Raw genomic sequence first — 23,554 nt, 5'->3', positions numbered from 1 at the left:
AAATTTAAAGGCATTTTTGAGGCTCAAAATGTGGTTTTAGTGTCAGGGTTACAATTAGGTTAGGTTTAGGGTAAGGGTTAGGCATTCATTTTTAATGGTTAGGGTAACGGGCTAGGGAAAGCATTATGTCAATGAAGGTCCTCACTAAGATAGCTGAACGGGGTTGTGTGTGTGTGTGTGTGTGTGTGTGTGTGTGTGTGTGTGTGTGTGTGTGTGTGTGTGTGTGTGTGTGTGTGTGTGTGTACATGTTTAGGTATCTTTGTGAGGACAGAAAATTGGCATGCCACTATACTTGTGGGGACCAACAGTCACTTAGAGGGACAAAATGCTCATTCCCACGAGTTTGAAGGAATTTTTGAGGCTCCAAATGTGGTTTTAGTGTTAGGGTTACAATTAGGTTAGGTTTAGGCTGAAGGCATTCATTTTTGATGGTTAGGGTAAGTGGCTAGGGAAAGCATTATGTCAATTAGATGTTCTCAGTAAGATATAAAAATTAGTCTGTGTGTATGTGTGTGTGTGTGTGTGTATTACAACAGGGACCAGATTTAGCTAGAATGCTAACTCCACAAGGAAGACCATTTTTCATTTCAAATGACAGTTCAGATCTATCAATGACAAATAACATGCAACACTGAGTTATCCCGTCTTCTTTGGCAGATGTTTTTGACCAATCAGTTTTGAGAAAGTCTATGCCCATCTGTCATACTCAGTACCTCAGCAGACTAAACTGCTCTGTGCTGTTTTAATTTTAATCCGATACAACCCTCCAGCAGTCTGGGTCTCTACTGTCCTCAGCTCAGTGAACTGTGGTTCATCCCAATAGTCCTGTGCACAGTAATTGCAAATCGCTAAGTGAGTCCCTAAATGTGGGATGGATTTCCAATTTCAGGTACTGTCTAGGCTGCCATTTAGACTGTCAGTATGTAGAGGATTATCAAACTACGTGTGTCTGATAAGAATGATGTTGTTTTACTAATGGGTGGCTCTCCATTAGTAAAATAACATCATGTACAGTCTATGTCTAGTTTATGTACAGTCGGGGAAACAATAATTCCTTAATTCCCCTGCTGAATTTGTACGTTTGCTCACTGACAACTAATATAAAGTCTTCAATGTTTCATTTTAACTGGAGACTGAAAACCATCAAAAGAAGAAAAAAAACACAATGTACATTTCACAAGCACCTAAATTGATTTGCATGTCATTGATTTAAATGTGCATTTAATCCCCAAGCAAACCATGACTTAGTACTTGATGGAGAAACCCTTGTTATCAAACTCAGCGATAAGACATTTCTTGCAGATGGTCACCAGGTTTGCACACATCAGATGAAGGATTTTTGCCCGCTCCTCTTCGCAGAATTGTCCAAATCCTTTAGGTTTCTTGGCTGCTGCTTTGCAACTCGAAGCTTCAGCTCACTTCATAGATTTTCTACAGGACTGAGGTCTGGCTAGGCATCTACATGACCCTGATATGCTTCTTTGTTACCTGGGCATTATGTTTTGGGTCCTTGTTAGGCCGTGGACAGGTGTTCTAGCATATCTTCAATTTTCTGGTTGAGAAAAGGTTGTCCAAGATTTTGTGGTATAAAGCCCCGCCGATTGGCTCCTCAATGCAGTGACGTTGTACTGTATCCTTAGCAGGACAACTTTTTAGTTATTTATTTTTAATCTTTATTTTCATTAAAAATGTAAATAACTGTCATGCACAATTTCATTACAATCAATACAAAACATTACATACGCACCATTCAATATGGCGGGCTCTGAAATAAATCAAATTTACATTTGAAATACAACAATAAAATTGAAGACTCGTACCTAATTTCTGGAGATTAGGAGAAAGCAGGTCTTCACCATGGCAGCTACCACTTTACATTTGCATTCTGTCCTGGTTCTTTTACCTGAGAGCCCAACAGTGTTATGCACAATAACACAATCTGTGGTGGTGTCCCTCATTTAACTAAGAAAAATAAATAAAATTGATCTGATTTTACTGGAATGAAAAAAAAATAACAGCATCTTTAAACACATTTTTAAAATAAATCAAAATAGCACCTGAACAACAAGAAACTGTAGCTGGAGAGCACCTCCGTGTGTCCAGGAATGGTCCTTGATGTATTCTGTCTTGCTGCTTTAACAAGCTGAGAAACATACACTATCAACAGTCTCTGCAGTGAAGGAAAATACAACTCACATTTAAATGTGAAGCTATTCTATGTACACTGTATTTACAGGCAGCAAAGAGATTATGTGCTATGGACCTCCCAAGGCTATGCATTTTAGGGGGAAAATGAGTTCATCTCCATATTGCATGCAATTTTCTGATAACAATTATGCGAGAAAAACATTATTTACCATTGTTGTCTGTTTTTTATTCCAGCTTACTGTAGGAATTCAGTGGATGGTCAGTGGTATAGCTACGACGACAGCAGCGTAGACCTGGTGCAAGATGAGGAAGTGTGCACAAGAGGTGCTTACATCCTTTTCTACCAGAGGCGAAACACCATTCCCCCATGGTCAGCCAGCAGCTCCATCAGAGGTATGCTGTGAAATAACAAGCAAACCAGACAACTGAATGCATATAAGAGCTTGTGATTGTTTTTCAATGGTCCTAAAAATGGTAAATATTCAATTAATGTCTGTACTTTCAACATACGTACCTTAGGCAGGAGTGGTTTTCAAGGACGCAAAGATATCTGTTTTGTCTGCTGCACTGTGCTCAGCAAAACGCACACGTCTGACACCGTATCTGATATATCTGAGCGTATCTGGTGAGACAGTTTGACGAAGATTCTTTTACACATACACCATGCACCATGTAGACAATACAAACTAACACATCCTGTTCTTGCTGAATGTGTACATTGAGTATGTGCAAAATGTTTGCACAGCAAAAGTTTATTTACATTTAAATGGACTTTTTATGAGAGCAAGACTCCATAAATGGTGGGGCGGGGCACTTTTACTGCTATAGGAATAATTCAAAATAACAATGATTTTGCTGGACCACAAATAAATCATTAACAACAAGCAACTTGTAAGAAACACAGTAAGATAATTGCACCTTGCTCTCTGTAGTCTCAAGCATGCATCCTACAATAAAGTACAACTGTAATCACTAATTAATCAAAAGTGAGACATAAGTGATCCCTCTTCTTCCTCTTTCACAGTAAGAGAGGAAAAATGTAATAAAAGTTGGTGTTTTAATCGGATATTTATATAATACAGCTCCGAACGTGTCAAGTGGAAGTTGACTTGAAGAAATCAGCTGCCAATCCCATGACTATGAATGATGCAAAAAGATGTTTTTTTCCTAATACATACCACCTATCCCTGCGCTCCTGCCTCACTGACTTGCATCTTGTGAGCTGCTATGATACTGAGGTCTTTCAATCTTTGAAGTAAGAGCTGAACATGCTGGTACAAACAGAGAAGACCGTACTGTCAAGAACCAGCTTTGATTCACAGAAAACCACGGGTCTGTCAGATCTGCTCATTTAGCTCCACATGAAATGCTGAATGTGTAGCAAAGTCCTCTGTCAGACTGCAAAAAAGAAAAGAGAGAACTCATCCAAAATATTGTAAAGTCAGTTGTTTGACTCTTTTTTTTTCTTTTTTTAAACTGAGATGAATGAACCGCATGTCACTGGTAAGAGTATGTTAAGAGCTAAAAGTCAGATTTAATAGTAGTAATAATTTTATGCAGCTAACTTTGAAACATTTTGCCATGGCAGCTCACTGAAGGCCATACACTTACTACAAATGTCAGAATGCCTGAAATCATTATAATACCAACCTTTATCTTTATGTAATCTCCTCTCCTATTGCCTTTTACAAATCCAAATAACCAGTGACCGCTTTCCATGTGGTGCACCGACAATACGAGTCAAAAAGACAGCTTTTTTTAAGCTGCACAAACTGTCTGAACATACAGTCATTTGAAAAAGACAGGACTCCTTGAAGTCCTTTTAAAAACTAAGTACACTTTTAATGCTTCTATAGAAATTAAGAGGGTAAGTTGCAGCTAGGTGGTGCTAATCAAGTGCATTTGAGTAATTATCATCAAGTCCAGACCTCGAACTGATTGAAATGCTGTGGCAGGGCCTGTAGGGTGCTATGCATAAACAAATGCCTGCAAACCTCAAGGAACTAAGCAGTGTTATAAAGAAGAAGGGCCAAAAAATATTCCACAATAATTTTCAAATTATCGCTGCTAGAGCTGGTTCTACAAGATGTTGAATCATGAGCTGTGCCTAGTTTTTCACATGATTGGATAGAGTCTGTACCATATTGTATGTAGTACTCCCGAGCAGTGGTGGTCAAGTTACTTAAAAAAAGTAATCAGTAAATAATTATCGTTTGTTAGAAACTGGATAATACAACTGGACAATGATTCCAAGCCTGCAAAGAAGTTTTTCTTATTTTGCTATTTTGCATGTAATTTAATGACCTCATCTGCAGTTTTTTTGTTACGGTTTCTTGTTTTTCTTACTAAACTTTATCACTGAGAATTTTTGTTCTGATAAAGGTAAATCCAAAGACAAAAATATCTTCACAGGTGGCACGTGAGCAAGAATGTAGCGCTCCAGTTATCTTGAAAGAAACTGCAACCTTCTAATAAAAGCCTTCATAGGACTATGCAATTCATGTGCAAATAGACCCCTGCCTTACAGTTTGGTATTTAGTGGAGTCACATAAACAGCAAATGCAAGATCTGCGTCCATTCTTCCTCTGAGTGCCCTGGAATGTTCTCCGTCTTCTCACAAAAGCAGGTCCCAAACTGTTTTCAGCACTATACCCAGGCTGAGCCATATGACTGTGTTTTGGTAGCCTATGTCACCATATCCTGTCTTATGCTGCTCCAAAACTACAAACAAATTTACTTTTATCAAGGTGGGTATTTTAGTTACAACATCAACATCGTGGTTAATTTACACATCACCTCTTGTACAGCGCTTGGTTCTTTTCAGTTATATTATATTTCAATTTTTGAATACAGTTTTATTTATATATAGCACCAAACCACAACAGGAGTCGCCTCAACACGTTACATATTGTGAAGATCTTACAATAACTTAGAGAAAATCTTGCGTCCACTTCAAAAGTCCTGCATTTTTCCCTGTCAGATTTAGGCTGTTGGTAGTAACACCTGCTAGTTAGCCCATTTCAGCCCTATCAAAAAATGCACATGTGCAAAGCATCAACTGCTGCCAGCTCCTCTGTAACCTTAAACTCAAAGTAACTGTACCGATGTCACTTCACTTTTTGCTCTCTTGCCCGGAGCAAAAAATGTCAGGGCAAAAACTCAACTTTTACACAGCACAGCACAAAACAAAATTATGCAGACTCTGTTATGGAACGGCTGTGTGCAGACAGGAATAGGACCCAAGGTGCAGACACTCAGAGGCAAAACTTGAACTCAAAACAGCTTTAATGTTAAACTCAAATATAACATAACTGGAAATATCAAAATAAACTTACACCAGAAGACTGACAGAACACACAGCTAGATAAACGGTAGATCACGACACGGACACAGAGAAACACAGGGCTTAAATACACAGAGGGAGCAAACAGGGAATGGGTAACAGGAGGGAAACACAGCTGGGGCAAATCAGGCCTAATGAGACAAGGGGAAGCGAAACCAGATACATTAACATCAGACAAGGACCTTCAAAATAAAACAGGAAACATGACACAGACTGAACTAAAGACACAGACTAACACGCGCGCACTGCAACAGAGGGAACAGAGATGTGGGACCAGGGCAGACACAGACACTGACTGGACACGGGGATATAGCAAACAGGGGAGACAGCAACTAAGGATTACACAGAGACAAACCATAAGACATAACTCTAATGAAGAAACCAAAGAATAGAAAAGATAAATAATACAATAAACTCAAAACCCTGGGTCAACTACCCACGCATCCTAACAGACTCTAAGATTCCATTCATTAATTTTCTTTGTCCAGGGTCATGGGAAGGTTGAAACCTATCCCAGCTAACTCAGAGTGAAAGGCAAGGCACTCCCTGGATAGGCTGCCAGTCTGTCGCAAAGCTATTGCAGAGAATGTTCACTTTCATACCTATGGCCAGTTAATAATCGCCCATTTACCTAACATGTATGTCTTTGGATTGTAGAAAAAGCTAAATCATTTGGAGAAAACCTACACAGACACAGGGAGAACATGTTACAGTAACGCCACATAGAAAGTTAAAAAACAAATGTTGCTGAAAATCACTGGACGTCCTGTTGATCCACTGGCTACAGATTCTCAAAGACCTTAAACCAAATGCTCTCCTTTGCGTTGTAATGAAGGATGAACTACCCTAAGTACTTGTATTCCTCTTCCTGTATTTTGTATAGGAAGAGGAATTCTCCATCTATAGTTCATGTGATCAAAAGTTGTAACATTAGTTGGACTATTCTGAAAATGTTTACTTGCATGATAAAATGATTTAAAATGATAAAAGTCTGGAGAGTAAAACTAGTTAACAGAAATAAAGCATATTCTATTTAGATCCCAAAGACATATACAACCAGCACTTAATAGTATTGGTTAATAGTACTCTAAATGAACTCATTGTCTAAATATCTTACCTGGTAAAATATTTGCAAATGGTAGCAAAGAACTAAGAAATGCCTGTCTGCTGTGCGCATTGCTTTGACAGCTGTCATTCATTCTTCTTTCAAGGCGTCTGAGAAACTTCACTTTTTTTTAATCTAACCATGTACTTTTTTATTTTTTAGTGATTCAGAAAAACAGTCTTGACATTAATTGCTGAAATTCTCTATGAGTCAACACTATGTGAAAATATATGTAAAGAGCCAACATAGACAGTAATCCTTGTAAAACTCAGCTATTTGAGAGTCGCTGAATTGCTGTTAGAGCTGGATAAGTACCTGTTCAATCATTATTGAATTTCTTGGTGAAATTAGTGTGACTTGCATTTCAAAAGATTTATTCTGCCTTAAACAGGATCTTCGTCGAGAGGCAGGTTTTATTTAAATGCTTTTTTGAAAAATACATTGATTATCATTGGCCCTGGCAAATGTGCCTAATGTGATTTATTTCGCAGATAAATGTTTGTTCTTCACACATTGTTAACTTAATTATTGGGGGTGGGGTGTGTGTGTGAGGGGGGGGGGGGGGGGGTCAGGAATGTGATTATGGATAGATTTCATTTACCACTAGTATTTGCTCCCTTTACTTTCCCTCCCTTGTTGAATTAACTTGCCTACTTTTGCCAGAAATTATGAATAATTCCAAATTCCAGAGTAAAAGAGCAAACCAGACATACAGCAGCTAATGGTTGCCATGCTTCTTTCTAGAGAAAATGATGCAGGACAGAGGGGCAAAGTCTCATTAACACTATTAAGTGATATCATTTAATTTACTTTTGGTTGAGGCTAAATACCACCAGGCCTTTACAGCCTGCGCCTCTTTGTAGACTGACTCTTGAAACTTCTGGGTATTATAACTATGGGAAGTATAAGAGCTCCATATGTCAGATGAATAATAAAATAACATAGAATTTCTAAACAGCATTTGTGCTTTTCCATCGTCCAACATGTGTGCAATGTTAAATAAGCGGAGTATTCTGTATGTTCCTCCTCTCAAACCTTTTTCTCTGTGTCATAGGCTCCACAAGTTCATCAGTGTCAGACCACTGGCTAATCAGGCTGACGGGGGACAGTAAGAGAGGCAGTCTGGTGTCTCATACATCCACCACCTGTCCATCTTCCTTACCTGACTCTCCAGAGTCTCCAGTCTTCCTGGACAACGGCTTCAAAGATGAAAGAGGTAAAAGGACCACTGCTGTCAACAGACTTGTGTTTTATTTATAATTTGTCTAAACGTGTTTGGTTTTTTATTTAAAGCCTAAAATATTTCCCTCTCTACGTAAATGCCAGGTGGATTTGAGAAGAGGCCATTTGTCAGAGGTCTTCAGGGGCGCAGCATGAGCCTGAGAGCCCCCAGCAAAAACAAGGATACCTTAAGCAGAGTGCTTCCAATGCGCTGGTCCTTTGGTTCCAAGGACAGACGAAAACCTGACCCAGTCCCTCCCCCTGAACCTGATCCAGCCCCTGTAGAACTAGTACAGTACTTGGAATCTGGTCGGCGTCCCCGGTGCACAAAGGATCCGATAGCGACATTAATGAATGAACCACGCAGCACAAAGGAAGCTGCAAAGAGCCGTGTTGCAGCAAATGTTCGTTCGTCTAGCGTTGGAAGTATTAGTTGTGTGGGTAAGACGGGGGAGGAGCCGCCATTTCTAAAGGTCCCAGAGGGCCAGAAGTGGCCATCAGATAAAGCAGCTAGTCTGAGACGTAGCAAGGGGAGCCAGGCTAAGGATGAGAGCACTGTGAATATCAAGAGCAGCTCCAGCACTAACACTCTAACTAGGAGGAAGGATGGAAAAAAACAGAGCTCCTCCAAATCTTCACAGGATACTGAGACAAAACGGAGATCCAGTACTGGAGTTCAGCCCAGCTACAGCACACCCAGTCTCCAAGATGGAACTCTGAGAAGACAAAAGGGAGACAGGGCTGATAGGGAACGCCACAGCACACAAGAAGAAAACTCTAAGAACAAGAAAGCAGACGTGCCTAAGAGCCATGACGGAATACTGTCCTTCTTTAAAGGTAGCTTCCTGAAGAAGGATAAAGATTCAAGGAAACCCACTGAGGATGAGTCAGGGAGAGCAGTAGTTGAAGAAGAAAGCAGAAGGACCTTGTTGAGGCCGTCACTGTCCAATGGAGCAGCAGGAGGCCGAACTGGAGAAGAAAGAGGCAAGTCCAAAAGCTCAGGCCATGTGGTTAATGAGCAGGTAAACGGTAAGGTGGGGCGCAAAGCAACTGAAATCAAACGCTCCCAGAGCTCCACCAACATCCCAACAAAAGCAGAGCAGAGCGTGCGTAGGACAGCATCTTTGCACCGTAATGGGATGTCAACAACGCCAGCATCATCACGCAGTCTGACAAGCGACAAACCATCTCATGGCACCTTGCAGAGGACTCGTTACAGCACAACCTCACTGGGACGCAAAAAGACAGTCCCTGAGTCCAGCTTCTAACACAGAGACACATAAAGCCTTTTTCCTGAAAGAAAGTGAAGGACATTAAATCTCCAAGATCAAAGCAATAGTGCTCCATTCACAGTAATACGCCTTTTTTGTTCCTGGAAAATTAACAGAGTCAAGTAGTTTGCTCCATGTAAGACACAGAATAAATGAAAGGTCCTCTAATGCTCAAGAGGACATTAATGAGCAAAATTAGGTGATATGACCTGTCCATTAAATATGACAGAGAGTCCTTCTCCATTCTATTTCTACGACCCAAATAAGTGCCTGATCAGCCGATATGCAGTTTAGACAAATTGGTTTGTGTCAGTTTAGAACTGAAAGCACGCAGCAGCACACCTACAAACATACTGTACGAATATGTGTCTTATTAATGTAGTGTGAGCGTTGGAAGTCGCCACTCTGTGTCGAACTCTTACGGTTGCTGCTTAAAATGAAGACACACTGATTGTGTTCATTTATAAGAATGTATTGTGTCTACTTGATAAACGGTGGTGCTTTGAGACCTAAATCTCTGAATAATGTCAACTGTTTATTTTTAATATTTTTTTAAAGCACAGTATGATTTATTTTTTAAAGGATTGATTTTCTTTCTTTTTCCTAAATGACCCAGTCTGAAGCAGCTGACTAAGCAAACATTTTAAAAACACTATTGTCTACTGTGAAATGTTAAATAAATACACTATCCCTTAGTGTATTAGTAATAACAGTTGAATATTAAACTGTTCGTTTTCTTCTATTGCTACTTTCATGTACCCACCTCGTCGTGTTCCTTAATGTTAAATAATTGTTTCCCATGCTTTCCTAACACCGATGACTGTCAACAGTTTAATGTCACCATTCATGGAGGGGAGGACCGCAAAAAGCAAAGCAAAAGAGAGTGACTTCTGCTTGTTACTAAAAAAAAAAAAAAAAAACAATGTGGACACACAAAATCCTGTCTTATTGAAGCTGTGATTGAGAGAAAAATTCTGCCTCTCTGGGAATCATTTTTGATTAATGTACCTCCAAAATTGAAGGTCTGCAAAATTACTGGTTAGTCTTTGATAGCGACTGTTTTTTACCAGAACAGAATATTTACTTACTTATGAAATAGTGATTATTTGGCCAGTAGGGAAATGGACAGAAAATACAAGGCATGTAAGGTTAGGGAGCAGTGTTTGTTATTCTAAGTAAAGAAAATCTATTCTATGAATCTATAGAAGAGAAATAGAGTATGCATTATAATATGCATTTTCCTTTATTTATAGATTTAATGTCTATTTACTGTTGAAGTAATGTTTTTGTTTATTTTTTAAGTGTGGCACAGTAAATAGTGGACAAGGATTTTATGTAACTTTAATTTCCATTATTTAGGCTAAGCTAATTTAGCTTATTTAGCTTAATTAGCTTAAATAGCTAATTTAGCCTAAATCCATCCTAATGGTTCTGGATATTTTGCCTGTCCACATGTTTTATATGTAGAGGCAATATAGTATATTAATATATATTATCACACTCTCTTTTTGTTTTGTACAAAGACTTTTTTTCACCTTGCTACCTTTTCAAATATATAAATATCCTTCTTATTTAAATCGTTAGTTGGACTGCATTTGGGCAATATAAAGTAGAGCGAACTGCTTATCAGAAAAATTCAAGGACAACTTCCAAACATCCGAACGCAGCATAATTATTTAATCCACCTTATCTAGCTGTCCTGCAGATCAACATAAACTCACACTGCAGTTAGAAAAAGCCTTTCATAATGTGAAATAATATAATTTGATGTTAGGTTTATTAACTTCACATCAACAGCACCTTGGTGCTCACCCCCGCAGCCTTCGAGATTACTGAATGGCCAAATATTCTGATGAAGTATTTCTATCAAAAATCCAGTTTATTATTGAACAAATACCTTAGTGCAATCCTCTCTTTGTATTTATAATCACCATGAATATACAGCTTTCTTCTATTATGTAGGAATTAAAAAGCAGTATCTCTTTTATTGTACAAAAATGTCTACTTTTACTTAATCTTAAAATCTGAAAACCAATGATAATATTTAGTAAACTATCAGGCTATCCTGATAGCAAATAATCTTATATTTATGCCAAATACACATGTGCAATTATTTTTTCCTTCTTTCTTGACTATAACTTTACATCAGTGGGTTATATTAAAGAGCCCGTATTAGAGTATGGAACAAGCTTTTCTATTTGTGTCTGTGTAATGGTAGAAGGGTTTTTTTTTTTGTTATTAGCAGAGGTCTGTCAGATTGTGGAAAGGTACATCTAAGAGCTTATGCACATTTGACTACGAGTATTGTGTGATTTTGTTTTGTGTTTTGAAAATTATATACGTTTGAAGTAAACAGATTGAGACGTAAAAGCTTGATTTGCTGCTATAGCTAGCTTGTCGTAGTGCCTCTGTTAGATGCCACATGTCGAAACGCTGGACCGAATGTTGAAGTACAATCGAGGAGTTAAAGCAAACTTATGGAAGTAGGTTTTCTATGCACATGTCACAAATAGAGAGATCTTTCTGTCATTGTTTTGTTTACAAGTCAGACACTGGATTTTTTTTATGTCGTTATCAAAAATGCAAACAGCTGTTTCTTATCGTTACTTACTTTTAAGTTGACAAATAAGTTTTAGTATCTGATGCAAGGGTTTGGTAGCTCTTCTAAATATTTCTGTGTTTGTGTTAAATGTTTTGGACAGATCTGAGTTTACCTGTGAAGACTGTTTCCTTCCTCAGGAGCTACGTAAGGGATGTCAGGCGCTTAATTGCACATTTATCACTCCAACCCACCCCCACCCACGTTCCCATACTCCCATTTTAAATTCCTATCATCAATGTTCGAATTTTCTTTGCTTTTCGTAGTTTTCTCTGTGTTTACAAAACTATGTTTTCTTCGTGGCCTTGAAGGTGCCTGCCTGGGCTTTCACTTCAATGGGATTATAGCATGTTTGTGCTGTATGGTTCAGTCTGCAGATCTTGTTTTGAGCCAAAAGAAAAATCATGTCAACAAATAATTTAGTGCTGATTAGTTATAGGTTTGGTAAAAGATATAACTTGACATGGCAGATAAGATTTGTAGGTATTTGCTTTAAAATATTGTATTTTTTTAAGGGTGTCTTTCTTTTTAACGTTCGTTTGCATTTCTTTATTTGGTAGGGGGAAAAGAAAATGTGCCAACATTCAACTAGTCAAAGTTGCAGGCTTCGTTTTCTTCTGAAATGTCAAAAGGGATTGGTGGTCACTTTGTTTTGATGATGGCTGCTGCATTTATGTCCTCAACAGTAATTCACAAAGACTGCTCAAACACACAAGTAGCACATTCAACAAAAAGTCAGAAATTGCTTTAAAACGAGCTGATAAAATGACACAGGTTTGTGCTTTTTACAGACATGCTCTCCTCAGCAGACTGACAAGTATTCCTTTGTATTTAACATAACAAATGCAAAGATTCTTACAATGTGGCCTGTGGTATACGGTAAAATGTGTGAAATATTTCCTTTCAACCAGTGAAACTGGCATAAAGCCCAGGAGGTTATTGAAACCTGTGCAAATTCTCACCCTTTACTTCTAAAAACATTGTGAAAGTATATTACAACTATCAGTGAAATAGCCAGTGTGTTAGATGTGAGTCTGAAACGTTAAGTCTGTTTTGCTTTTCTCAAACCACATGTGGCCACATACATGCAGTGTTTATCAAACTGAGCACTTTTATGTGGTAAGAGATGTTTTATATGCAATTTTTCTACATTTTCTAAGTAAAATCTCTGTATATATTTGTGGATACACGCAGAGGGGAATATGTGCGCGCGTGTGTGTGTAAGAGAGAAATAAATGAATAAATATGGACGCAGAGCCTGCATGGTGTAGTGTTTGGGAATGAACTGTTATACAGTTTTCCATTGCATTGCACAAGGTGGTTTTCACTACAGTTTCTGCTTAAATTGTCCTCTGTACATGATGGTACATTATATATATATTTGATATATCATATTCTATTTTTCAATATAATAAAAATGTGTTATTTATGACTATGGTCTTCAGTAAGCCACTTTTAAATGCTTAATAAAAAAAATATGAAGTTTTAAAATTGAAGATTTTATTACCTGTGGGACGATGCTTTTAATTTATGGATTTTATTTTCTTTTTTCCAGTATAAACGTAGACAGGAGACATACGCTGAAAGATCAGACGCCATATTGAGGTTATGTAACATGACCGATGAACATTTAGGACAAAAAATGTGTGTCAGTACAAGAAATTGCCACTAAAGTGGACCCTTTAAAGTGGATTGTGTCATCCTTAATATGTGAGTTTTGGGTAAATAATTTAATTTCACAATGAATTACAAAAGAGAAAAACCCAGAAGTGGCATATGTGATACGCATTCAAACTAATGTATGCTAATTAATATTTAATTTCTTTTTTTTATTTCACCAATGAACACTCCAATTTTGCAATTTGAGCTTTGGTAAAAAATGCACTTTTTGCAAGCTCTGGTATTAGAATTAAAGTTATTAGAAATGGTAAATGGCCTGTATTTGTATAGCCCTTTACTAGTTCCTAAGGACCCCAAAGCGCTTTACACATCCAGTCATCCACACATTCACACAAAGGTGATGGCAAGCTACATTGTAGCCACAGCCACCCTGGGGCGCACTGACAGAGGCGAGGCTGCCGGACACTGGCGCCACCGGGCCCTCTGAGCATTACCAGTAGGCAACGGGTGAAGTGTCTTACCCAAGGACACAACGACAGAGACTGTCCAAGCCGTGGCTCGAACCAGCAACCTTCCGATTACAAGGCCAATTGCAGTGGCTGACCTTAAGGTTAAGAGGCTTATTTAATATGAATAAGAAGGCTGCCATAACTTCAATAAGCGAAGCAATTGTAACAAAGCATTTTTTTTCTGTATATGAGGACTGCTCATCCAAACAACCTCGAGCTCATGTCCCAACATGTTTGTCTTGCATATGTGAAGCTGAATACCAATTAAGATGCTGTAGATGAAGAACAGATGGATAGAAATAAAAATACTTTTCCAAATTAGCACTAACCTCTGTCATCAGCTTGGCTTTTCTTGGCTGCTATCCTAATTCTAACCAATTCATAATTGTAAGTCTACCATCAAGTAGACATCAGTGCCACTGGTTGACCACCAACAGAAAAAGACCCAGATAATGAGACCACCTGAGTTTCATCAAATTTGGTACTAGAATTACACTTTGTCCTGCCAAATCTGACATACATCAGATGAGTAGTTGTCAAAACGGGTTAAAAAGAAACAGGTATATAGGAGTTTGGGGGGGTTTTCAGAATTGCTTCTGTTTTTATATATTTATCCTATTGAAAACATCTGCATGCAAAGAAAAAAGCTGAAGTAAAGCGAACCATGCTGTGAGCCAGGCACCTGAACATGGCCTCATTAATGGATTGATTCTTAAGAAGCCAATGACAAAAGCTCAGAGTACAGCTGATGGAGGAGGTGATGGTGCTGGGGATGTGGTTTTTCTGCCTGCTGTTTTTTTTTTTCTTTCTTCTAAATCTCACTCTTATTCGTATATTGTTAAAGGCCTCAATGCCTGTTCAAAGCAAAAAAGAAAAAAAATGAAAGAAAGAGAGAGGTGGCTATAAAAAGCGTAACATGAAGCAGCTTTTTTCCCATAATATTACATCATAAAAGCCGTAATAGTCTTTGATCAGTATATGTATATGTTAACTCCCAGCCAAAAGGAAAATAAAGCTTGTGTCTTCAAACATATTTTCCACTACTTTTCAGTTTGTTGCAGAAAAAAAATGAGATTATCTCATAACCTGAGTTGCAAAAATGTATTATTTATTTCTTAAATCATATAAATTTCACTTCTCATGTTCACGGTGTAATGGCCTTTATGCCTTGTCCCTCAGGGTATATACTGTAAATGTACCCACTGGTGCTAATATTTAATGCTGAACTATCCTCCCCGCCCCACCTCCGCTCAGTTAAAAGCATCCATTCTGTTCTCTGTATGTGAAAGACTGGAAAAAAATGAGTATGTGGTAAGTTTTAGCATGAAATACAGAGTACAGAGATACAGCAGGAACTTTACCCCTTCATGCCAGAAATAAATGTCATATTAACTATTTCAGTGAAACAGTCTGTTTAGCATTAAGCATCAATTGTGTACTGTGTTTTAGTTGGCAGAGCATGGACAGATACTTTCACACATAAGATTAAACTTCTGGTTCCATTAACAAGAGAATATTCTGACAGCACTTACGTCAGTCCAGTCATCACTGGCAATTTTAGAAGCTTTTTGCTGCAATTCCAAAACGACGTCTTCAGATCTGACAAGAGGTAAGTGACATCACTTAACTATTACTGGTTTAGCAATCAGGAAGCAGCAGGAGATAATGTTCACTGTTACTACAGAGAAGTAATCACTTAATGTGTCAAGCATTCCCTTTCAAAAGCCACATTTAAAAAAAACAACTATTGTGTGAAGTCCTGGAAGGTGTTGTGAATTTTGGGGGGGCAACTCCATTATATCTCTGGATATTTGTAACCATACTGTTGTGTATCTGCTGCTATATTGTCAAGAACAAACATTTATATGTGTCCACAAATCCTGATTCCATCATTTGAAAATGATGATTATTATTGTGGTGGTGGTCTTAGAGTGGAGAGAAATCTGTTCATCATCTATAGCACTACGGATGGAAAAGAAATTATAGTTATAAGATCATCAGAATCAGAGTTATGACAGTATGTAATGATATATTTTTAAAGATTTATTGTTGCCTTTAGCAGTGAAGAATAGACAGTACGGAGCCCCGCAAGGGACATGGGAGAAAAAAAATTAAGATCAACTTTTGCGAGATCTCGCAAAATAGACTGCATCCATCGCAGGTTGCATTTGAAGGCCGAGTCCTTTGTTACCCAACTTATCCCAGAATTCATAGCGCGGTCTGGCCAATTTGTTTCTAACAATGGCGGCAGCTCCTTATTTTTAATATTACTCTTTCTGAGTCACAAAATAAACGTTTAAGATATTTCCAAAAGTGCTCCGACGTTTTTGGAGACGTCGAGGCCCACTACAGCCGGGGGGAACACCGCACTCCTGGCACATCGTGCCTCAACCTCCCGGTCGGCTTTGAGATGGCAGCCTCCGAAGGATGCGACCAAAACATTTGCAAGATCTCGCAAAAGTTTTGAGAGCACTCGCAAACGTTCATCTTAATTCTTCATGCCATAAATTCAACAAGTTGCTGGAAACATGCCATAGAGTCTGTATTTACATGATAGCACGGCTTCTGCAGATTTGTCAACTAGACATCCAAATCTCCTATTCCAGAACATCCCAAGGTGCTCTATTAGATTGAGATCTAACCACTATGGAGCTCATTTGAGTACAGTGAACTCTTTGTCCTGCTCAAGAAACCAGTCCTAGGAGATCTGAACTTTGTGAGATGGTGTGTGCTGCTGGAAGCAGCCACCAGAAGAGAGGTGCACTGTGCACTAAAGACATGAACATGGTCAGCAATAATGTTCAGATAGGCTACGACATTCAAACAATGCTCATCTGAAACTAGAGTAAATATCCAGTGAGTTGTGACCATAACATATGAATGTTGCAGCAGAAATCCAGAACCATCAGGAAACATTTTTCTAATCTAAACGTACGATACGAGTGAGTGTGTCACGGTCCTGGGTGGGTGACCCAGTGTTTTAATTATTGTATTATTATTATTATTATTATTATTGTTCCGCGGTCAGTCGTGTCTAATGTGGCTCCTGCCTCTGTGCTCCGTGTTCCCTTTGTTTACTTTGACAGTGCCTTGTCTTATGTCAGTGTGTCTAGTTTTGCTTCACTCTGGTCTCGTCATGTTGATTGCGCCCAGCTGTGCCGCCCTTATGTGTCTCATTTCCTCGTTTCCCTCAGTGTATTTTAGCCCTGTGTTTCTCTCTGTCAGTGTCACGTTGTCCCCTTACCGTACTATGTATTTCTCCTTCCCTGCTCCCTGAGATCTCCGTCCCTAGATTCCAGGTTTCCCAGTGTTTTTGTTATTAGTTCCAATTTTGTAGTTTTGTTTTGTTTTTTCAAGTTTATTGTTGTGAATATTATGCAAGTGCAATAAAGCAGCCTCTTTAATTTATTCCTCCATTGAGTGTTTTGCGTTTGGGTCCTACATCCTGCCTGCCACACAGCTGTATCATGACAGAATGATTCAGGGAAGTTCACTTATGTCTGATGACAGTGATACTAAAGTGAGTTGTTGAGGATATCATGAACCCCTGAATCCTTCTCCTGAGTCGCTAATCGCTGATTAGATATTTGCAATAGCAAACAGTTCAACAAAGTGATTAATGAATTTATACATCTATACTCATGCATTGTCAGGGTTGGGGGAGGATGCTCATACTTTCTGACTTGAGAGGAAGTCCGACTGGGAACTTCTGATTTCTAATGGAACAAACCATCTTTACTGACCTGTTTTTAAAATGCTGGTAAAAATCGACTTATGTCTTTAAGTCAGTGGTGCCATCCGTGGCATTCCTGCAAGGTTACAAAAATTGAGAGATGTAGGACCGGTGCAGCTTTTGCCATGCCACTCATGAGGGCAACAGTGGTGAATATAATGGGCCCTTAAAGCCTCTTAGATTTCATTCATTCCAAATGATCCAAGGTTGTAGAGCTCGTTTCTGAACTTCAAATTAAAAGCCCAGAGATTAAAGTCACTATGAAGAAAAACAGCAAAAAAGAGGGCTTATAATCTCATGATTGCATTTAATTTGGTTATAAGTAGATAATCACCAAGAAGCTGGCTTTACTTCCAAATTTGAATTACTGTATCTTAGCTGTCACTGATGCTGAAATTAGTAAATGCTGCAGAGAAATACAATTTGGTACATTTAGTACATTTTAATAGATTTTTACCCCTCAAAAAACATTGTGTCTTGAATTAAACAATTTTTAATTGAAACAGCAATGTTTTCCCAGCCTTAAATTGTTTAGCTTACCTACCTCACTTGCTATGATTTAAATGGGGTTTAGATATCAACATTATCTCACACACTATGCTCAACTCAGTACAACAGCAAAGGTTGTCAATCATGCTGTTTCCATGTTATTGTTTTCTCATCCCAGTGCTACAAACATTACTGGTTGAAGTATTGTTGGTAGCAACAGATTTTAAACACAAAAACACATCTATATAAAACATCACTGAAAAACATGCATATTATTTTATTTACCTGTAGAAATAAGTGTTTTTGTAAATTTGTATGTTATCACATTTATTAATATGCCAATATTACTCTTCTTCGTAGTTGCACTGACTATGCTACAGCCAGTAATCACAGTACCAGAGTATTATCAGACCAGCTGAGGTGCACTGACTGTGCTGCCTATGCTACACTATATTAATGAGGACATTATTAATGAACATGTAATGCAATAATGCTCTATTCTGAACGATATTCAGAGTTTTGCAGAACAACTCTAAGTTCCACAGCTTTGTGGAAAATAAATGAGGCTTCAGTTCATGAAAACTGGAATCTGGGAGTGAAGCAGCGGGCAGATGGAGTAGACAATGGCCTTTCATTATAAGTCTAATAACTATGTTCGCTTTTTGAGCGCAAAACAATTACACCTCGGGATGTGTGGATGCATTGGTGGTAATTAAGTCTTCAGATATGTCAAAATATTAATTTGTTCTGATAATATAATTAAGCTTGTGCCTTTTTGAAAATTAGTCTGGTACATGAAAGGCAAAGTTTAAGATAAATCATATATGTTCAAAAAAGATTTGTATTGGGCTCCAGCGTGTCCTCATGTCCACAGTCCAAGTCTTGGTTATTCTTGGTTACTTGCTTATCCACTAATGAGCAAACTCAGGTTATTAAAGCTTTTGATTCCAGCTCTTGTGTAGATTTTCTTTGATGTAAAGTAAACTCAAGATCTGTTCTTGAGCTTCAGCAAAACATCTTAAGGAAGCTGTATTAGAGCTGTGAATAACTGGAATTGTAGTACCTCACATGTTAGTGATCCAATATATCTATATTACACACACACACACACACACACACACACACACACACACACACACACACACACACACACACACACACACACACACACACAGGTAAATTAATCCAGTTTAATAGTTTCATGCAAATTGTGTTTATTTCTGTTGCAATAAACATATTGTATGTATGTGTCAATGTTTACATCACAGGGTGGGTCACAATTTATTGTAGCCAGTAGTTTGACATGATGATGGTTTGTTCTTGGTTCATAACCAACAACTGTTATACCAGAGTTTCTTAGCCTCAGTCTCTGGACCCTACAGGGAGGTATGTCAACTTACAACTTGTCACCTCTAATTGCTGTAATCCAGTCAGTTTCTGGAAACTGGGTCAAAGTGTAGAAAAGGTTGAGAAACCCTGAGTTGGAATATTTTTACAGCATACACACAAGCAAAGATAGAATACAATAACAAAGACAGCTAAAATACAATACAATTTATTAAAAAATAAACAAAATGAACAACACCTAAAAATATTTGACATGCTAATTCATCCAAAATACAACCTCATTTAAATCAGGGGCTTTGAATTATTATTGAATCCTAACAAAACTTACATTTCTTCGCATTGCCCTTCCTCAAGAGCAAACACTGTTAGCTTTTGATGTTTGGTAATATCATGTCCAAAGTCTCTTTGCATTTAATTCACTTTTCCACAATGTTGTCCTCTTCTTTGGCCTCATAATGATGATGATCATAGCTCTCAGTTGCATAACAATAAATTCTAGCTACATGCAACATTGTAAAATGACAGTGAAATCGCACCAGAACTTTATGTCATCCCTGTGCATGAGTTTTGTGATCACAGCATAAAATATTTCTGCATAAAGTGCTACAAAAAATAATACTTATTTTTAAATTGGTCAGTAGCTTGACATGACTTTGATTTTTGTTTTACTCCACGAGCATAAATATAAATAAATAGCATACATACACATAATAACCAAAAGTACCATTAACAACTGGTGTAAAAGATAGGCAAAGAGGAAAACAGCAAGCATTTTCATCTTGTTGCCCAGGTAAAGTGATCACTGCTGGGTTAAAACCTTATTTTTTTAGATGGATTTTTTTTTTTATTATGCACTTGAGTTTTCATATGAATAAGAGGCTCTAAGTTGTAGTGGTTAACACATGAAAGAACCCTGCTCAAGAGCAGCAGGAGACATAAATCCACTTTCAGGGCATCAAAAGCTGGTGGACTCCTACTGGTCCCGAGTCTAGATAAATGACGGGGCATTTTGGCATAAAATCTGTGCCAAATATATTCTGATCCATCTGCTGTGGTGACCCCTTGGGGGTGAAGTGAACAGCTTTTGTATATGAAGAAGAAAAATAACAAAATAAGAAAGCTAATATTTGCCTTGGCTGTGGATGTGCAAGCTCATGTAAATTAAATATGTGTTTCAATGAGTTCACATATTGACAGTAAATATCCCTTTCTGACTACACTGGTTTCTATTTTTGAATAAATGAATCAACTGTGTTTCTGTTCATTATTAAGGAGCAGCACACTTGTAAGAGTTTAAAACAACAACAACAACAACAACAACAGCAGTGTAAACCAACAGAATTGTGCTTGGCAAATGCATATGTAATTAATCAAGGATCATTTAGGACTGATATGAAATATTGCTCCTCGCAGATGCTCTGAAAATTTGTTCTTTGTCTGCTGTCCCATGACCAGTTGCTTAGATACAAAATAATGAAATAACAGACATTTTTATCCATGGAGTCATTCTGGAGCCACGTTGGATGGTATCATCTCCCTGCAGGCTGGCTCCTGCTGAGCCTGTTCAGGTACCATCCTCACACTGGCACTGCCACCATCTGTGGTGCTCGGGTTCACCACGCGGAACTTCCGATGAGCTGGCCGTACGGCTCTAAGAAACTGCCTCTTAAAGGTCTCACTAAGCATGATATAGAGAAATGGGTTAATGCAGCTGTTAGCATAGCCCATGCTAATTGCAATATTATAGGCATAGGAGAACGCTATGCTTGGCTTCTGCACCCCCAGGTGCACCAGTTGGAGGATATAGAAAGGAGCCCAGCAGATAAAGAAAGCGAGGCAGATGGCCACTGCCATCCGGGTCACCTTCCTGGTGCGCACTCTCAAACTCCGTGGAGGCAGAGGCGCCACACTTGTGGACATGTGTTGGAGGATCTTGAAGAATACCCGACAGATAATGGCTAAGGGTATCGCAAAGGCCAAGAAAAACTGGTAAAGTGTAAACCAGTATGTATTTGTAACTGGATCAGGAAGAAGCAGAGCACAGGCCACTAGCCCATCTGGGAGAGGCATCAGGCCGGCATACATCCACACAGGGATAATGGTGAGTAAGGACAAAACCCACACCAGCCCAATGACCAGCACAGCCACACAAGGCGTGCGGACATAGTTGAAGCGAATGGGATGCACTGTAGCTAAATAGCGGTCAAAGGTCATTGCAGTGAGGATATAAGTACTGACAATCTGGCTGTTGGAATCGAGCGCAGTGATGACCGTACACATCGCGGCACCAAAGTGCCAGGTACCGTTGCCCAGCAACTGGTGAATGAGAAATGGCATCCCGAGGAGAAACAGAAGATCAACAATTGACAGATTTAAGATAAAGATATCTGGAACTGTTTGCTTGGCTCGACACTTGGTCTTCTTCATAATGGTGTACATGACAATACAGTTCCCAATGATGCCCAGAAAGCAGATAATGCCAAAGATGACAGGTAGGATGGCACCACAGTGAAGAGCACCATCTTCAGCTGGAGACCAAAAAAGGGGGGGAACAGCAGTTAATGTGGAAATATTACAAATTAGCTTTACATCTTAAAAATACACAGAAATACAATTTAGAACTGTACGGATACAGCAAGAATTACTGTATATCTAAGTATCATATAATAAAAGTAAGAATTTTAATACATTTAAATTAATGTCCAGGCAGATCTATTTGCTTTACATGTGTACATATCTGCCTATGGTGTCTGCATGCCTTTTTTTTTGTTGTTTTTTTGTTGTTGTTTTTTTTTTTGCTTTACTACTGCAGCAAAAGCCAAAGACAGAGAGGAATACAACAAAATACAACAGATTCAATATTATTCTAAATATATCATTAGAGGTCTAAAACATCTGTTCTTGTGTTTCAAACTTACAAAATCCCGTTTTGAGAACATATTTACGTCAGTATATTTATGTTTGGGGTTTTTTTTTGTTTTTTGTTGTTTTGTTTTTTGCACCATGTGAGGGACTATTGCCTTAATTTAGTTAGGCTTGCACTAATGTTTGTCTTTATTCATGTTTCCATTTTAAACGTATTATTTGGAATAGGTTTTCAGACCTCAAAAACACAAGATAATATGAAATAACAGAAGATAAAAGAAAATTACAAGAAAGGAAAACTGAAGCATCATTTTATGTTTTTGTTTTGTTTTGTTTTACATTAATGTTAGACGATTTACACCTCAAACAAAGTCCCCAACAACGCAGGTTTATTGGGCTGTAATACTGTTCAACCTACCTGTTGTTGAATTGCTGCCATCGATTGAAAAATTTGTATTGTTAAAGAAATCCATGGGGTAAAATCAAAAAGTACATCCAAGTTCAGATGTGGCGCCGTTATGACAGGGTGGGCTTACCAAGTAAAAACATCTGGAGTAGATTGCAGCCGAAGCCTAAATTACCTTCTTTCTGTAAAAGAAATCAGATTGTTAAATCCGTTCCAGCACAACCGTCGTGTTTCTCTCTGTGCGCGGATCAGCGCGCTCTGCACCCTCAGTGGTAATAATGCAGCTCCTCTGGGAGTTACTGACACTGAAGAGTCCGTGAGAGCATCTTCACTACCAGTAAGCGACGCAGTGTGGAGTTGCGACTGCGCTGCAGGTGTCAGATTAAATAACATTGCTGTGTGTGTGCGTGTGCGCGTATGTGTATGCGTGTTTATAAATGCGTAAAAGTGTTTCCTTATTAATGAGTGTTTCTCTGAATCTGTTTTAGAGTTTAAATTTTCTATTACCTTCAATACTTTAGGGTTTCATGAAAAGCAGAGAAAGAACAGCGACTTATGACTCAAAGTTTAAACACGTAGCTTTGAAGCGTTTCAGAGCAGTTACAAACAGATAGGTTCCTACACTCAAAGTCTGCCACTAGATGGCTTTGTTGCCTGTTATTTGGCCTATTCGCGCCTTTCGGGCATTAAAATAGGATGTGAGCGGTTGACGGTTTGTGTGTTATGAAAAACACATTTAAGCCATCTACACAGTTCAGTTATTAGTTTTGCAACTCAAAGCAACTGATAAAGAAGCATGCATGCATTGTCGGTTGCAAGGTGTTCTTCTTTCAGCTTATGTCCTCTGCATGTCCTCCATGAATCTTCTCCTGCCTGGCAGCTACATATTCAGCATCCT

At 38.5% G+C, this 23,554-nt stretch overlaps 2 protein-coding genes across 3 annotated transcripts in view; one reads left to right on the top strand and one right to left on the bottom strand.

Annotated features, from left to right (window-relative positions):
- Positions 1-9,541, top strand: part of usp43a (ubiquitin specific peptidase 43a) — a 112,509-nt gene extending 102,968 nt beyond the window's left edge. The window contains exons 14-16 of the mRNA XM_087842551.1: positions 2,383-2,541; positions 7,651-7,812; positions 7,923-9,541. Of these exons, the coding sequence (XP_087698677.1) occupies positions 2,383-2,541; positions 7,651-7,812; positions 7,923-9,085 (1,484 nt within the window). The 3' untranslated portion in view covers positions 9,086-9,541. The remainder of the gene's footprint in view (positions 1-2,382; positions 2,542-7,650; positions 7,813-7,922) is intronic.
- An 11,347-nt stretch (positions 9,542-20,888) lies between these two features.
- mchr1a (melanin-concentrating hormone receptor 1a) lies at positions 20,889-22,723 on the bottom strand. 2 transcript variants are annotated; one of them, XM_035906407.2, is made up of 2 exons: positions 22,657-22,723; positions 20,889-21,907 (listed from the first exon to the last, which is right to left on the bottom strand). In XM_035906407.2, exons 1-2 carry the CDS (start codon positions 22,721-22,723, stop codon positions 20,889-20,891), a joined length of 1,086 nt encoding a protein of 361 aa, XP_035762300.1. The 2 variants fall into 2 exon arrangements, with proteins under 2 accessions (XP_035762300.1, XP_006787523.1); XM_006787460.2 differs by having other exon boundaries at positions 20,889-21,913; positions 22,669-22,723.
- Positions 22,724-23,554: the final 831 nt, after the last annotated feature.

The sequence above is a fragment of the Neolamprologus brichardi genome, chromosome 6 (assembly GCF_056152115.1).
Source record: "Neolamprologus brichardi isolate AB-2024 chromosome 6, ASM5615211v1, whole genome shotgun sequence".
Classification (NCBI taxonomy): Eukaryota; Metazoa; Chordata; class Actinopteri; order Cichliformes; family Cichlidae; genus Neolamprologus; species Neolamprologus brichardi.
Note: the sequence above shows the minus strand (reverse complement) of the source record. Positions and strands in the feature narration are given on the sequence as shown.

What these genes read in the sequence shown, in the direction of transcription:
- mchr1a (XM_035906407.2), bottom strand. Translation starts at nt 22,723, where the DNA reads ATGGATTTCTTTAACAATACAAATTTTTCAATCGATGGCAGCAATTCA. An exon ending in AACAACAGGTAGGTTGAACA is followed by an intron (nt 21,908 to 22,656) that starts GTATTACAGCCC and finishes CTCCAGCTGAAG; the next exon opens with ATGGTGCTCTTCACTGTGGT.